This window comes from Montipora foliosa, chromosome 2, assembly GCF_036669935.1.
Source record: "Montipora foliosa isolate CH-2021 chromosome 2, ASM3666993v2, whole genome shotgun sequence".
NCBI classification, from domain to species: Eukaryota; Metazoa; Cnidaria; class Anthozoa; order Scleractinia; family Acroporidae; genus Montipora; species Montipora foliosa.
This window is the reverse complement of record NC_090870.1, coordinates 58183222-58200440: the sequence shown is the minus strand read 5'-3', so window position 1 is coordinate 58200440 and position 17219 is coordinate 58183222. Positions and strand designations below refer to the sequence as shown.

Genomic DNA, 17219 nt, shown 5'->3' with positions numbered 1-17219 from the left:
TATTAGCGGTATTTGAAATGGGTGCTTGGACTTGAATGGGAGAAGCAGGTCAGGTGACATCGAACGAAAGAGGTATTTAGTGAAAACTAAACAGACATCAATGCGCTTGTTTCATAGCTCAACTGTATATAAGAGAATTAAAGACGAGGTAAAAACTTTCCCAGTGTTATTGAACCTGCAATAATCATTTTAAGAAGACTCCCGTATGAATAACAAATGTAGGTCGGTGTGCGGGTCCCGTACGAATAGCAACTTTGTAAAAAAAAAAAAAAAAAAAAAAAAAAAAAAAAAAAAACAAAGAAAAGTTGAGCAGATCAAGCTAAAAATTTTTTTTCATCGACGTCTTCTCGTCAATTGTAATAGTTACGATTGTTTGATAATAGGACTTCGTGTAGTACAATTCAGGGAGTAATCGGGCTCGAAATTTCAAACAGGGCTCGCGCCAGCCTATTACTCCATAAATTGTACCCCAGTCTTCAGATGATTACAAATGTCTAAGAGAAAAACAAGTTCATACTTAAGTTTGAATTTTCGATCGTCTTCTTGCCCCAACTCGCCAAGGGGTTTTCGCGTTGCGGCGAAGAGGGGACATTTCACACTGAAATCAAAACAAGAAAAAAAGAACAAGGTAATCAAACCTCTGAAGCTACACGTTTGACACCGCTTGTTGGCAATTTCTTTCCATGATTTTCTTCAATTTCTTTGGCCGCATCATCTTTTTTATCACTAAAAAGAAAGGAAAAAGAAAAAAGAGAGCTGCTTTGATATCGGAACTATTCAGCATCTCTTAAAGATATGAAGAGTTGAGAGTAAATAGGATTCAGAACAAGAGATAATCACCGTTGGAAAGTCTCCGACATGGCGTAATCTCTAGTCGCGCACAGGGAGGAATTCAAGCGAGTGAAGTAGTTTTAAGCGACGAAGAAGCGAGAGAATGATTTATCACATAGATGTCGATGAAATACCGGGATTTTTTTGTTCCCCGCTAAAATATGATGTCTTTGTCGCGCAAAGTGAATATACTATTTGCATCGTTCACATTTCATTTCGCTTTTTTCAACTGAGATGTCACAGTTGGATTTTTTGATAAGTCCCGGGCAAACGTCTTCAACATTTGCTTCAACATCCCTTCGATTTTGTTGCACAGCGATGTTAAAACCGTTTGACCCCTCCCCCCCCCCCCCCCCCTTCAACCGTGTTGAAACATGTTAAATCGATGTTGAATGAGTTTAAAACCGTCTAAACTTTGCTTCAACAACCATTCAACATTTCTTTCGTTGTCGCGAATATTGAATGAAGTTGAAGCCGTTCTTCTCTTTCAACATTGTTGGGCACGCGCGTGCGCACTAATCGGTCTCTCAAGGACGTATCCATGTCGGTATCCACAACCGCGACTGCAGCCTGGTACTGAGTGCCAGGCCTCTCGTGAAGCTATGTTGAATGAAATGTTGATGATGTGTTGAAATCGTTTGTCCAGCCCTGCGGTCAAAATCGTTCAACAAAATCGAATGGATTTTGAAGCCTTTTTCCTGGACCTTAATAAACAAAAAGTTATGTCCGCAAGTATACAAATTTTATCTTCTCGTGCGAAAATCTCACACTTGTTACCTGCGCTCACTCGTGAGAGGTACCATTAGCACTTGAAGATAAAATTGGTGTCCCCGCACAGTCATGTAATATCCTCTATTTCTGGCTTGACTGCCCATCGCGAAATTCGTCAAAGCTTCTCTGCTCGCACAACTAACATGTGCTAATGTATTACAGAATCCCACCTGCTTCAAACGCTAGCTCTGTAGTTACTTACTCGTTTTCAAAGAAGTACTTTATGGTAGGAATTACTCTGGAAGGAAGAACCTATGGGAAACAAGAAAGTTTGACTTAACTTCCAGTAGAGCTTTGCTGTCACATAAGAGAAAGACGAAGCCACCAGCACACTTAAGAAGTTGAAAGAAATATATCGCCTTGGAAAAGAAAGGGAAACGTCTTCACCAACGTTGGGGGGAAGAAACCGCCATAATGGACTAAAACTTGTAACTACCTTTTTGGGCTCCTTTTTAACGCTCGGCTCCTCTTTTGTATTATCATTTGATTTCTATAAAAGAAACCATCTATTAGATCATCAGTTACTGTTACCTATAGTACGTCTGTCACTCAGTCAGTTATTCAAAGAAAAGAAGAAAATATAACAAATTTTAACGGAGGACGCGAATTCGTCTCCGCCCGGATCTTTGAGGTGCAATCCCTGCGCCCCAGAAGCCTTCACCACGGGCTATTTTCAGAAGGACACCCATCAGGCTAGGTATCAACCACGCCCACCTGGACAAAACTTGGATCAACAGACAGAAACCGGTGTTTTCCTGTTGGTCATGTCGTAGAAATCTCATAATCGAAACAGTTATGGACAATTTCACTGAATCTTCATCAATTATGAATCATCGTCACCCAGTCGAAGTTCATTAGTTGAAAAAAAAAAAAGGAAGAACGTTGAAGACGGAATCGGAACGAACTGCATCACTACAACCCGGTGCGCCCTCAAGAAGTCTGTCGGGCCATTCACAGTCTATGCCAGGACAACAAACTATTCTTATCATATCAAACAAGCTCAAGAATTCTTAGCTTCAAATCTTTTGCAAAAAAATTACGTGACTTAAGTTGCGTATTTAACTCACCATCAACTGAAGAGCGGACACAAATGGCGTGCAATCTTTACTTGCAGATTCTTTCGCTTCCTGTCGAGGTATCACAGAACTTATAAGAGATGTTAGTTTCGCAATTTTTGGCTTTGGATTCTTAATCCGGGCCTCACTTTGTGAAATCATTTATCGGTAGATCGATTAGCAGTGGTTCCTTTTAGCAGGATAACTAAATCGCCACGTAAAAAAAAACACAGATACCTCTTTGTTGTCGAGTTTAGTGGTTGTGACGGAAGACGTTGTGCTCAATACTTTATTAACTATTTCTGAGGATAAACGCCAAACGAAAATGTTGCCACTAGCCGTACAAGACTTCACCTCTCCAACCTACAGAAGAAAAACACAGTTTATGTGACCTTTAAGCAATTTTTTTGTAGCTGTGGCAACGCAAGTGTGATGAAATTAGTCCAAACGAAAAAAAGTCGGTTTCTCTAAGAACTATTGAAATTCCACATTTGTGACCGAAATCTTAAGCAGTCCAAAATTTCACTTTCTAGGCGTCCGGCATGTGATAAGGAAGAATCCAAAAAAGACAAAATGGAAAACTGGACAACTCCTCCTCAACTTTATTCCACACCTTTCTTCACGCAGGTGTGTAACTTGGGGTACTGGAAGCATATTGGGGGTAAACCCACAATGGAATATCATCCCGTCTAGGGATCGGGGGTAGAAATCTTCTCAGTCGCTACAATCCGGAATACACCCCGGCCGCGAAACCCCCAAGCCCCAAGGGCCCGTCCCCAACTTTGCCTTGCCTGGTAAACTTAGGCCTGACTCACATTTTGGACACGTTTGGCCTTTTTGCTTGAGGTTAGTTGATTGAAAAACAATAGTAAAAAACAGTAGTAAAACAAAGATACCAAAGATATTTGCACAAAAATGCTCGCTTCCTAACCAGATTCACGGTTCCGAGTCCACAAAATTAATGAACAGGGCTTATGAAAAAAGAAAAAAAACAATAACTCTTCGATGCCTTTGCAAGAATAAGTAAGGCCAAGGAATAGCAAGGACTCCTTTTAGATTCAGCGAGTTTTGAAGACTTGGAGCAACCTGGTTGTCGCTTGGTGGTAAGGTATCTGATCTTAGAGCCTGTTCACATGGAGGCGGGCATTTAAATGATAGGCGAGGTAAACCGCCGAGACGGTTTGTGCGGGTAACCCACCCAGCCGAGGTCGCATTTTGCCATGTAAACGCTTGAAGAAGGGTCACGATATACTACCTTTGGCGGAGGCGTTGCAGCGTTAAAAGTGAAAATAAGAAGCCACAGTCCTCAAAAGTTGAACTAAGAAAAATTAGTGAGAGTAAAAGAGCATTGACCGCCAAAATGTGTCCTTCACCCGCTTTTTTGCCGGAAGACCTGAGACAGCAATGACCAGAACCAGGTTGCTGACCAGCAGTTAACGTTAAAACAATGGTTTGCTGGGGGTGCTCAGTGTCGCGGGCTCAGAAAACCTGGTTGTGGTCAATGTTATTTAAGGTTTTTCTATTTTGCTTGTTTACGTACTTAGCGACCACCTAGTAGCTTCGAGAATGGTCACCCGGGACCCCGTGGTGGTAAGATTGCATGTAAACGCGAACCATTTTTTGACCTCACCTACCCCGGGTTACCCCACCTCCATGTAAACAGGCCCTTAGTCATAAATTATCACCTGAGATCACCAAATTCGTGAACATTGAAAATTGAATTGAATACCTTTTTCAGCATAGCCGTTTTGTATCCAATATCTGACTTGCTATTGGTGAATATGTTGTTTTCAATATCAGCTGAGGAAGATTCCATGTCAAACAATAGCCTAATCAAAGAAAACAATACCAATTTAAATAAACAAAAATTAGAGTGTAAAAAGATGAACAACGATTTTATGGCACATCTAAGGAATGGTTGTCCACTTGCTGTTCCGCAACGGTCAACTGCAGTGAGTGGGCATTCAGAAAGAAGAAAATCATCAAGAGAAGACGTTAAACGGTTCGATTTAGGAGAGTGCGTACGCAAGGTGACTCGAAATTGTTTGCGACAGATAACAGAAGATGATTACAACACCGTCGACCCTGTTAGTTGGGCAATGTTTCAATATAAGTTTGCCTAACACCATTATCAGGCATTAGTATAAATACACAGGTGATTATACAAAATCGCGCGCTCTCATTGGCTCGCTATCTCGGATTATCAGCCGACAATCACCTCGACGGACAAAATGGCTGCCAGTAGTCGTTTTACCACTGTAAGTGAAGATGATTTTCGCATTGAAAATAATGTTTTTTTTTTCTCTTTTTTTAAATAATCACCTGTCTATTTATACTAAAACAATTATTCGCCTCAGGCTCAGTGATTATCGGTGAATATTCACCTCGACTTCGTCTCGGTGAATATTCACCGATAATCACTTCACCTTCGGCGAATAATTGTTAAATGTTTTGAGAGTGTTTGCTTGCTCCCAGTTATTGCCATGGTAACGGCATAGCGATGCTCCAAGACCCTTAAAAACTCGGTTTTCGGAAAGTATCTTGAAAACTAACCCGGTGACCTAGTGTTCTTTTCAAATATTGAAAACCCTGCTAGATTCTCGCACGAAATACGTGATAAGAGAATAAGTGGACTTGAGTTAGTCATGAACACGCTGTTGGAAGATGAAAAAAAATTCCTTGATATTGTTTTTTAAACATTTTCGCCAAGAATGCAATAGTAAAAACAACTTTTAAAGTTTTTTTCCGTACAATATCGAAGAAGGTTCCGTTTTACCAGTTACTCAGTTCACTGTCTATACCAAGCTTTTGCGATCAGTTGTGTCAGTAGTGTTGTCACGTGACAGAGCTCTCGTGATCAGGCGATACATACAACTTAATAGAGTTTATTCCGTGGGAAGGAAAGCTTTCCTATAGACCCAAGTCGGGATAGGTTGCTGTTAGGTTTCTCAGGAATTTATTCGACACAGCTATTCCTTACCTCTCAGTTTCCTCCACCTTAGCGCACTGTTTTATGTTTGATTTCATGGCTTCTTCCAACAAACCAAAGCAATGTTCCCTTACCTGACAAAAAAGACCGATTAGTAGATGAAGAAATGACAAGGGGTGCTTACCATTTAGCCAAAAAATCGGAAATTTTGGTTTGAGGTTAAAAGGAAAGGCAATTTTCCGGAGAATCTTTTCGGAAATTGTGGACAACCTCCAGAGGTAGTCCACTTTTTCCGTTCGGAACGCAATTCGGGAAATTCCCTAATCATTTGCGAGAATCGATTCGTTTCCAGGCAGTTTCTCGTGAATTTCGCGTCATATCGAGTAAATACGCGGGATGGAGTTCTGATTAGTAAATTGTAAGCGCCATTCACACCCGGTTGGTCAATAAATTCGGAAAATGGCTTACCTTCATACAACGATCATTCCATCCGGATTTTCTGGCTAAACGGTAAGCACCCATGGACTTTACACCAGCCGATGCGAACAAATGACTGTGGCACAGTGACAACTTGACAACTCAACCAGAACGCACAAGTGTAGTCACCTGCGCGACATGGATCCAGCCGTCGTGTATAAGTCACTTCATTTGAATATTATTAAATGAGGGAACAACTTGATGTTGAAAATTTCCTCTTTTTTTTCATACAAATTTATCGAGAATCAAACCACGCAACGCTTTGGTCATGCGACGTAAAAAAAATTCGAATCAAAGAGCGATCATTTTTCTAAAAAATTCGGTGCTGAATTGTTCTCAGAATTTTGACAGAACTATTTAGACAATAATTAGCAATGAAAAAGTGCTAACGTATTAAAAAAATATAATCGTATACTTGCTAATTTAACCTACAGTGTCTTATGAGGCTTGAATTTTTTTTGCAGAAGACGGGAAAGAATTGAAAGATCTGCGATGAATAACTTCGGAGTACTGATAAATGCAGCCTAAACAACGAGGTTTGTCTTGGCGTTTGAAGTCAACGGCAAAGGCAAATGGCAGAGTGATGCATGTCGCATATATGACTATGAAAATCCTGTTAGGTTTAGATAGTTTATCTTTTCCGTTATTGTCCGAGAACTCTTGCTATCGGGCATGAACTTAGCTGAAATCAAATAGATTTTATTAGGTTTGAGAGAGCAGAAATTTTCAGCTGGATTTCCGTGAACGCGAAGCAGAATATTTCCAAACAGACTGCCCAAAGGTTGAAACCTTTCGCTACAAATGAACCAAGTTGTTCGAAGCAAGGAAACAGCGCTAACCTGGCTTCAAAACCAAAATAACAGCAAACTTACTGTATATGGCTTGGTTTCACTTACCGCGGGATCAGCGCTAAAAATGCTTCAAACAACTCGGCACATGCAGACAAAAAAACATCATGACTTTTGACGGATTCGAGCGACGCGCGCTGCTTAATAGTTCCAAGTGTTTGCAACGAGAAACCAAAGAGTTTCCCTTCTCTTGACTTACAATCGTCTGAAACTGGGAACAAGATTTCCAAAATAGTGAAGAAAACGACATCTTCAAGACGACCCACCAGCTGAGAACTGCTCGATTGAAGTTTGGAAGTGTCGGAAAAGCACAAACGGGAAAATGCTCCAAGCAAATAAAACCAGCCACTCACAAATAACCTACGTTAGACATTTCAGTATTAAAAAAAATCGACTACTTATTTCAGAATTCTTTATAACGAAGTCTCCCTTGAGAACAATGTGACAAAAAAACAACAACAATAAACGCCTTTTCCATCTCATTAGCTTTTTCGTTCGCAAAAGGTGATGAAAATCAGGAATGCATTTTTTCTGACATTCCAGTAAACAAGTTCCTTTAAACTTATATTTCAAATCGATTGCAAGTGAGACATTGTTGTAATAGCAATGCAGGTCACTTAAGATATCAGTTTAAAAATATTTAAAAGACTTTGAACTTGTATTCGTCTTGAAAAATAGCCAGAGATAAACTTGGAAATCTTCTGTGCGACTGCGGACAAGCAATATTCATCTAACTTCACAACGAAATGAAACAAACTTCAAATGTCGTCGCCTTCCTACCTTGATGTTAAGCTTTGGAATGTGGGCATAGTTTGTTGCTTGCTTAAGACGACAATTGGGGCCTAAAGAAAGAGACTTTAGAATGAATCAATGCATAAAAGGAAGTTGATAACTTAGTTTGTAACTTCTCGATTGTACTAAAACAGATGTCACATTGAAAAATCTCTTTCAGTACAATCGCGAATTTGCTCATGTCGACAATTTGGATCCTAGCAGTATGGTGGTACAACTATCACCCGAATTAAAAGGACTGGCCGCTCCCACGAGTCTCCCATGGCTCAGTGGAGAATCCGAAGTAGTAATCGAAAGGTCGTACGTTCAACTCCTACAAAAGGGCACTCGGATTTTTTCCGAGTAGCCCCGAGTCAACACCGAAAAATAAATCTATTCATTTTATTTGTTAAGTCACCCTCGCAAGTTCGTTGAGTGGCCTCTACCCTCAAACACGATTCTTTTCGGCCTGAAGTTCGTTTCCATGTTTATGCATCCGTCAGTATATTTGCTGGTAATTTGGATCGTGTTCTACGGGTATATACCATTTAAGGTCGGCTGTTCGTTCTTGTTCCATTGGGAATAAAACGTGTTTAGTTGATTTGCTTGATCAAATGTTCCAAGCAACATCAAACCAGGCTGCACAAGCATTTGCACCTGTTTGAAACGCATTGCGGCCTTTTTTCCTTTTTCTAACAAATCCTGCCTTTTTATAGGCTTCAAAACTTGCGAAAAACCAAGCATCTTCTGTTCACGACCGAGTCAGAGGGCGAGTGGGTCTATTCCTGATTTGACGTCACTAACTGATTTACATTGCATTTTAACTCTTTGTAAACATGCATGCAAAGTAGATTGTGACGTCAAATCAAGAATAGACCTACTCCCCTTCTGACTCGGTCGTGAACGAAAGATGCTTGGTTTTTCGCAAGTTTTGAAGCCTATAAAAAGGCAGGATTTGTTAGAAAAAGGAAAAAATGGCCGCAAAGCGTTTCGAGCAGGTGCAAAGATTTCTTTTAGCGACAAAAAATATTTTGGGGTAAGGACATTTTAAAATATAAGTTAGGAAAAACATCGCAGTTAAAGGGGCTAGGTCACGCAATTTTAGGCAATTTCAGCGTAGATCAAATGGTCATAGAATTAACTGAAATAACAAAATAACGGCTCAAAACTATAGAAGAACTCAAACAAAACACAGGAAAGCGAAGAAAGGACAAGGATGGACAAAACTGGGGAGGATTTAAATAGATTGCATTTGGGTAAATTTGAAAAACGTCGGCCCACCTTTTTTCAAAGTTAATCAGTTTATATCAAAATGTCATTAAAACAGCTGGAAAATCATTCTCAGTTGTTATGTGGCCGTGATTTTGCAAATGAAAGACTCTTGCTCTGCCAATTTCACGTTTAGAGCTCATAACTAACAAAATTAAACAAAATTACCGAAAACAGCGTGACCTAGCCCCTTTAAATAAGCCTGAAAACATCTCCATTCAGGCTTCAAAGGAGTTCGCAGCCTTCAGCGTGCGATTGCACTGCACTTCCTCACGCTAGATGAGAACCGGTCAAACTATGTCTGACAGAAATATACTTGAACTGCGTTAATTAAGCACCAACGAAAAGAACGGGATTTGAATCCATGACCATGGAGATTATTGTCACGTCAGACGGGGATTATTGTCATATTTTAAAACTCTATACTTTCTGTTTCTTTATGATTAGTCCTAGGTCTTAGGTTATGCATTTAAGTATCATTTAGTTATCTAGTTGCTTAAAGTTGTATTTACTCGATGTATCTTTTTTTTTTCTTTTCTCCATTGTTTCCACAATTTGTAAATTTTTGTAATCATTAGGGGAGTGTGTTAGTTCTAATATTTTTACCCTTTTCTTTGTTTTTTATCGATTCTGTGTATAACTTACATTGATATAGTGGAGAATATCTATCTGAACGTCTGTCATGTCGGATGTTGGTGCCCTCCGGGAGCAACTTAGCCCGCGAGAAGGGGACAAAAAGTCGACGTTCCGGTTGGGATAAGACTTCGAGGAGCAATTAAAACAACAACAACAAATTAAACAAAGGAAAAAAATCAAACATAGGCATACTACTGACCAGGTAAAAGATGACTTAAAGGACAATAAACGGGCTGTTTTCCCTGAAAACCAAAAGGAAGCATGAATAATGAAATATTTAGGGTAAAATATAGGACAGGCATACAATATTGGTTGGTTAGTGGCTACATATTGTCTTCATAGCGATGTGAACTTTTTCTCACATTAAAATCAACCAAGACAACAACATGAAAGGGAAAGTTTCACGCTTTTGCGCACGCCAAAGCTTTGGCGCTAAGAGTTGTAAATTTTATGGTTTCTTACTGAACCAGATGAGTTTCATTAACGCAGAGAGTATTAAGAAAATACACTGAATGACTGAGGCCCAAATATGGTGGAAGATACTGCGGGCTTACACAGAAGATCAGAATTAGTTTTGACAATCGAATTTATTGTACGGGTCGAACATTTTATTCTACGCACAAGTTGTCATAACGCACGAGTTATGTATTCGCATGCAGTTGGTTCATAGCACAAAGGAAATGATTGCAAAAGGAATTCCAATGAGTAATTCCACTTCTATGGCATTGCTTCCGTTTCCTGCATCAGTGCTTTCGATTGTTTCAATAACAATGGAATTAAATAATCTCACGTGACAGTTTGCCCATGCGCAGAAACGCGACACTCTCCCTTTAACCCACTATACAAGTTATATCGAAAACACAATAAACGCGATATTAAAGTGTTTTAACCAACGTTTCGACTTTTTAAGGGAAGTCATTTTCAGAGTCCAGTGATGTGAACATCCTTGGACACCACTTCCAATTTCACTACTTGCGATCGGCTTTGGCCTGTCATTTCAGCTAGAAATATTACCTTGCGCCGTTTCTTAAACTCCTGCGCAATTAGTTTCCGTCTAAAAGCACTGTCTTCCTCTGAAGTTTCTTCTGTGTCAGCTTCATCATCCCAGTCTTCCTCATACATAAAGCTGTAATCAACAAAGTTTGGTTGCATCCACTCTTCTGCAATTACAAGTCACCTCTGGTTCTAGGGCTGTTAGTATTTTCTGGTAACTTTTTTTCGCGCCAATCATCAAAATTGCATTTGGCAGGAAAGATGAAACCAACATTTGACTTGACTTGCTTTAAGAAACGGTCCAGATAAGAACGATAGCAACAACGGCAACGAACATGTTGGAATTCAATTGGTATGCAAAAAGGTGATAACTTTTCTATTGTCTGTACTTACTTCTGATTGGCTTAAACAGCAAAAGTTAACAAAACTTCATAAAAGCAGTATTATATTCATCCTTACTTTCCAACCATCTTCCATCTTTCATCTGGTCTCAGTTTAAATGAATTCCACAGAAATCGTATGTGGGGAACATGTAAAATTGTAAACGTTTCTTGGCTTTTGTTTTCAACTCTTGTGATTGGCCAAAATCTTTTAACACAAAAAAACACCCTTTCAAAGTGGGCTGTAAATGAATTTTATTGCGTTAACGGCTTTCCTGTAGGTTTATGCATTCTCTGTGTAAAAATGATAACATTCCTATGTGGGGAAAGCCCCGTTGCCGCATAACAAAGGAAATTGCTATCCACCTTACACGGATCATTACTTAATTGTTAATTTTAGTTTACAGTGTCCTCGGGGAATTGGTGCACTTAAATAGAGTTCCTTTTCTTTTCCTTTCCTTTTTATAATAAAATAATAAACACGCGCACGCATAACTGAAATTTTACAAGGACAGTATCTGCCAGTTGGGGACACGATTCTTGAGCAAACTTACACATTTCTCATAAATTGCTTCTACAGCACTCATTTCAAGAAATAGAGTACATCAATTAAGGAAAGAGAGTTACAACCAAATATCCTTCAGCGTAAATTAACTGAAATGCGCCCTTTGGCTTTTCAATCCGTTATTCGAAATAGCGGATACCACTCATCATTTTTTCAACTTTTGATATCATTGGACCGGTATAGGATAAAGCCCATTTGTGTTCAGGGTAACGCTTCGTTCTTTCCGTTGCTAATATCTGAACCTTTCGTTTTCAGAACGAATCCCAAGGGCCGTTTTAATAGTGCAATTCTGCTTTCCTTATCTCTAATAATCCCGCCATTTCATACATTGCCTTGAAAAGCGGCCGCAAACAATTAAGGCCCTGTTTAAAAGGAGGGAGGATAACCCTAATGCTAGGGTTACCCTAGCAAGAGGGTTACCCTAGCACTTACACATTTCTTCTTTTTTTCATCGACGTGTTTACAAGGCAGCTAGGGTTACCCTGGCGCTAGGGTAACCCTATCTGAGTGCTAGGGTTACCCTAGCTCTAGGGTAACCCTAGCTGCCTTGTAAACGCCCTGTTAGGTACAACTCGCTTACCCGGGACAACGCTTTAGCGGTTTCCATTGTGTTTGCGATGCTGGTGGTTACCAAGCACACAAAGTTGTCCCGGGTGGTAGGGTAACCCTACCTGTGAAATTTTGCTTGTAAACCCGGGCTATCTTTGACCCTTCTGCTAGGGTAACCCTAATAGTAGGGTTTCCCTATACCTGCTTGTAAACAGGGCCTAAGACAAAGAAACGTGTGACACGCAACTAGGTCCACTTGAAATGGCCCTTCCTAGAGGAAAACAACTTCCCATAACTTCCGAACCAAGAGGCTCTTCTTGAGCGCTTACCGCTTGTTATCTACCAGTGAAAACTTTTTTTCCGGTCTGGAGACCGTTTCTCATTCAAATTCCCAAAAGCCAAATGTAAACTAACTGACATTCACTTCATAAACATGAACAGGAAAAACAATGACAATTGCAAAGTTTCAAGAAGCCCTCTCGCTGGCTCTCTAATTAAATTATAAGAGAGCTTAAGCACGCGCGTTTTTGAGAGGCGGACGGCAACCGGAAGAGTAAATTTCGCAGACTTTTGTACTAATCATCTCTAATGGGGAAAAGATACTAGCAATGTAAATGTGGTTGTGTGAAAACAAGTTAAAAGGGAAAACAGATCACTTCCGGTTGCCGTCCGCGTCTCAAAAACGCGCATTCTTAAGCTCCCTATTTCGTGGTAACGCGCGAGCCCCACAATTCCCAAACGAGTAGCGAGTCCGCGAATGAGAGAGGCCCAAATTTCTTCCAGGCTTCGCCACTTTTTAGCTGTTCACATGCCTTACGCTGCCCCAAAGAAATGGAAAACCTTCAAATTTCATTTCTCTCCTTTGAATGTACAGACAATCAGGAAAAGTTCCAAGGTTGAGTTTTCAAAAAGTGCTCAGTCTTTTGGGACGCGACAGGTCTACCGCACACGGCAAGACACAAAATTCACAGTCCACAGTCTTAGAACAAAGCTTTCACTGAATGTGTGCTAACTTCCCACTCGTTCTGTTGCTTGATTCGACTGAAAATATATTGGCAAACACAGATAATTTCTTACTCTTTCTTATATCCCCATTTTCCTCCTCCATATAGCTCGTTATCATCTCCATTATCATATGCTATGTAAGTCCTTCCCGCGGATACACTCCGGTGATCACCTGCCATAGCACCTCTGCGCCAGTGTTCTACAAGCTCATCTACGCCATCAGGGTCCTTGCAATAATCACAGCCTTGTGAACACTACAAAAGAGATCCATGTTACTATTACTGACAAAACTAAGAATGAAAAGTTAAAACTGGAAAGAAGGAGAAAGGAAAACAGTTTGTTTTTTTGTTGCTATTAAAGGAAAGTCACGCCACCCAAAGTGAGAGATATACGATTATCTTGGAGACATGTATGGATAATAATTGCATAGAAACTTATGTTCCTTTCATTTGAGGCATAGGGAGATAAAATATCGCCATGACAAACTTCAGCACGCAAAAGGACTTTCAGACTAATCTTACCTTTGGATTACTGTCACCAAAATACGACGCTATGAGTGCATGTCTGCAACTGCATAACAGTAAAAAGACATCAAGCAGAGCAAGTTACTGACAGCATTGACAAATTCATACTAAGTAACAATAAAAAGTATGGCAAAACGTACAACAAAGAGATTAAGTTACCGTGGTTCTTCACAATATTTTACAAGCGCTTCATAGCTGGTTTGAACTGCTTCATTCTTCCTTTCAGAATTAATTTTCTTCTGAAATGAATGCTTCTTATTAAAGTACATAACAACTTCCGAATCGAGTCAACAGTTAATAGAGGATATAAAATTATTGGCTGGACGAAAAACCTAAAAGGACATTATTTTAATGATCTTCATAAACCTAAGTGAGCAAATGTGAGAATGATATACATTTACTGTGTATATCATTCTCACATTGTATATATCATTCTCACATTTGCTCACTTGGGTGGTTGGTTGGCCGCATCGCATATATGCTTTAATGTGACTGAGCTGCAGTTATGAGCTATGCTGCCGTTATTTGACTCTGTAGCTGCGTGATGCAGCTCGAGTCAAAACCCACATTTCGACCTTGATTACCAGAGAGTCTCCAGTAGCTCAGTGGTAGCTCAGTGGTTAGCTCAGTGAGCATCCGACTAGATCACGGAGGGTCGTGGGTTCGAATCCCATCTGGAGCTCGGATTTTTCCAAGTTTCCCAGTGGATTCTATTGTCACCATTTCATAAACCTACTAAATTTATTAAATTTCCTTTATTTGGTTATTGGAGATCTTAACTAAATCCTTCTGAGAAATTTGCTTTAGCTGCCAAAATTACATTCAATATCCTGAAGGATCTCTTGAGGATCATGTAGAGATTCAAAAGAAAAGACAAGGAATGGATACACACGAAATGGAGAAGTGATCCTCGCACTAATAACTCAGGGCAATTTAAGCAATTGTCTCTAACTTATAATAATTATTTATTCACATGGCTTCAAAGGGATTCGAATCCATGACCTCTGCGATGCTGGTGCAATGCTCTACCAACTGAGCCATGAAGCTACACACTTGGGAGCAGGTCAATTTGTTGGGCTCATGTGTTCCCGTGGTCGCCAAGATACAGTACATAAAGGCCTCGTTCAGTAGATCTTCAAAATCTTCAAAGATATCAGAGAGAAAAATGAGGATCCTGACACGAATTTTTTTAGGTTCCCTAATTGGTTTAAATCGTGTTTGTTAGGATCCTCAAAGATCTAACAGCCCAAAAGACGGTATTGCTGCTCTGTAGCAGTAAAAAGAAAGAAATGAATGTTGAAGAATGATACTGAATACAAAATTCAAATGGCTCATGAATCTATATGGCTGACTACCTTTTTTTCCTTAATTCCCTTTTTCATAAGGAAAAACACTTGGTCCCTTTCAAGTCTGTCAAAATATGATAATCAAGAGAAGTTATAAATAAATAAATAAATAAATTAATAAATGAACTTCATTGTTATAAATTACAGTTGCATCAGCCTTTGGGAAAACATTCTACACAATAAAATAAAAGCACCTTCATCAATTGTCGAAGTATTAAATAGCTCTTGGCCAAAATTTTGGCGCTTATTTTGCACAATGAACTGTACCTGTTACGGAAGATCAAGGAAATACCAAAAAATGGGGACGGGAGAATGTGGTCAGAAAAGGGATTAAACTTGGTCCTAATTGTTATCTTTTTGAAAGATTTTTCGCTTCTTTCACCACATCATCCATTTTTCTTTTGCACTCACCAAACACAGTTCACTAAATTTTAGAGCAGCTGATTTGATTTAAAGTGGCCCCACAGTTTGCCAGTAGATTAAGAATGCAAAAGAATCACCTACATGTATAATATGGCCAGTCGGGTGTTCTAGCGCCTTGGGGATGTGACTGCGATTGACCCTATTCCGGAATAAGAATACGTGGAGTGATGATTTAAAACGGTATGTCTGCAGGCGCTTTCGAAGCAACAAAGATAATAAAGATATGTTTAAAATAGCATTTTAGCAAGTGTTTGATAATTCTAATGTGAATCTCCGTAAAAACGAAGGAATCTTTCCAACTTCTATTCCATGTATTCCTATTCCAAAATATGGTCAATTGAATGTGCCCTACGAATGCAAAAGAATCTCCTATACTGTAATTTATGACACTTCAAACCAGAACCCTTTTCTTCAAAACCTAAGACCAACCTGGAGTAGTACAGTCTACAGGATGAAGGTTTGCCATCTCTTCCTGCTCGGCCTGATTCTTGATAGTAACCTTCCATTGATTGCGGTAATGTCCAATGAACAACAAATCTACAGAAGACCAATTTTTAATGACAGGTCTGAGTGATTTTGTTAAGTGTTTACTTGCATTATCTAACTGTAGCCAAGCTACTTATTATTATAACTCCCCTGCCTTGTGGACACCATTAAGAGAGGCAAAAGAAGAAAAATCCAGAGTGGGGCCCACTTAACTCAAACTTAACTCAACTTTTAAAAACATCCCTTTGGCAGCTTCTACAGCTAGGCAGGCCATGCCAAAAGTATTGCTGTGCTTTCCTCTGGATTTCATAGGCAAACCCAGAGGGGGATTCTGATGTCAAGACAGCTCAGGGTCTCCATATGCATTTCCCAGGCATAGAGTTTGGAAACATCACTTCAATGCCACTGTCTTTAGTAACAAAAGCAACAATGTAAGCAGTAGTTGTGAGGTATAAAACCTATAGGACTAACTGGCCTATGTTAAGGGGCTACAGGTTGTCTCCAACACTGGAAGGGATCTTTGCATCTTACTTGAGAGCTATTATCTGCTTCCACATGGACAGTCCTGTCAAAGTCTACCAGCTTCATTATGTGCTTGGATCCAAGTGGCTACACTGAAAAGCAGACTGTACAAATCTACAGTTGTGCAACACCTTTTTAAGAAAGAAACTACTAGAATTGCACTTCTCAAGCTGGAATGTAAGGACGTGTGGTCTCTCTGATGATCTTTTGCAGGTTGATGACTCCCGGAAAACCGCCATCATCAACCACTAATTACAAGAACTAAAGAAGCTCAACATTGACATCATAATGCTAATTTGACAGGCTTACATCAAATGATAGGACTACAAGTTTGTCCAGATGGCATCAGTTGATCTGCGCTAGTGGCAACCCAGTGAACATCTGGAGCAGAACTGCTCTTAGACTAAGCCTCCGCTCTTTGGCATAGGCCAAGGATCAGGTCTACAGGGACTTTGACACTACCATCAGAGGCATCTCCACCATACTTACATTGTATTACTGTGCATCATGACTCACAGTGCATCTGTGGACCCCTTCCCAATGAGGGGACCAGTGAAACAAGGATGTATACTTGCTCCATTGTACAAAAATTAACTTTTCCATGTCTTCTCTCTGCTGCTTTCCCATATCTCCAGCCAGTCTGGAAAACCACATGCTGACCGCCAAAACCAAATGCAGGTGTCTATGGCTTGCATGGCATGGTTAGTTCTGTGCTCAGTGCCCCGCAAAGCATGGATCCTCTAGACCAGTCTTGAGCACAGACTTAACACCTTCAATCTACACCACAGCCACAGCAGGGGTTGCATAACAGGCATAATTTGTGAATGAACATCTGTGAA

General features: G+C 40.0%; 1 protein-coding gene across 2 annotated transcripts in view; it reads right to left on the bottom strand.

The window, feature by feature from the left end:
• The window catches only part of LOC137993675 (ATP-dependent DNA helicase Q5-like), a 34749-nt gene that overhangs the window by 9939 nt on the left and 7591 nt on the right, over window positions 1-17219 (bottom strand). Inside the window, exons 6-20 of one of the 2 annotated variants that reach the window (XM_068839643.1) lie at window positions 15802-15909; window positions 14959-15013; window positions 13763-13839; window positions 13601-13649; window positions 13152-13333; window positions 10602-10713; window positions 9787-9829; window positions 7692-7753; window positions 5638-5720; window positions 4387-4486; window positions 2895-3020; window positions 2670-2729; window positions 2039-2092; window positions 1805-1854; window positions 639-726 (exon numbers count right to left, since the gene is read on the bottom strand). In XM_068839643.1, the coding sequence (XP_068695744.1) occupies window positions 639-726; window positions 1805-1854; window positions 2039-2092; window positions 2670-2729; window positions 2895-3020; window positions 4387-4486; window positions 5638-5720; window positions 7692-7753; window positions 9787-9829; window positions 10602-10713; window positions 13152-13333; window positions 13601-13649; window positions 13763-13839; window positions 14959-15013; window positions 15802-15909 (1249 nt within the window). Of the gene's footprint in view, window positions 1-638; window positions 727-1804; window positions 1855-2038; window positions 2093-2669; window positions 2730-2894; window positions 3021-4386; window positions 4487-5637; window positions 5721-7691; window positions 7754-9786; window positions 9830-10601; window positions 10714-13151; window positions 13334-13600; window positions 13650-13762; window positions 13843-14958; window positions 15014-15801; window positions 15910-17219 lie in introns of both variants that reach the window. The other variant, XM_068839644.1, reaches the window with a different exon arrangement.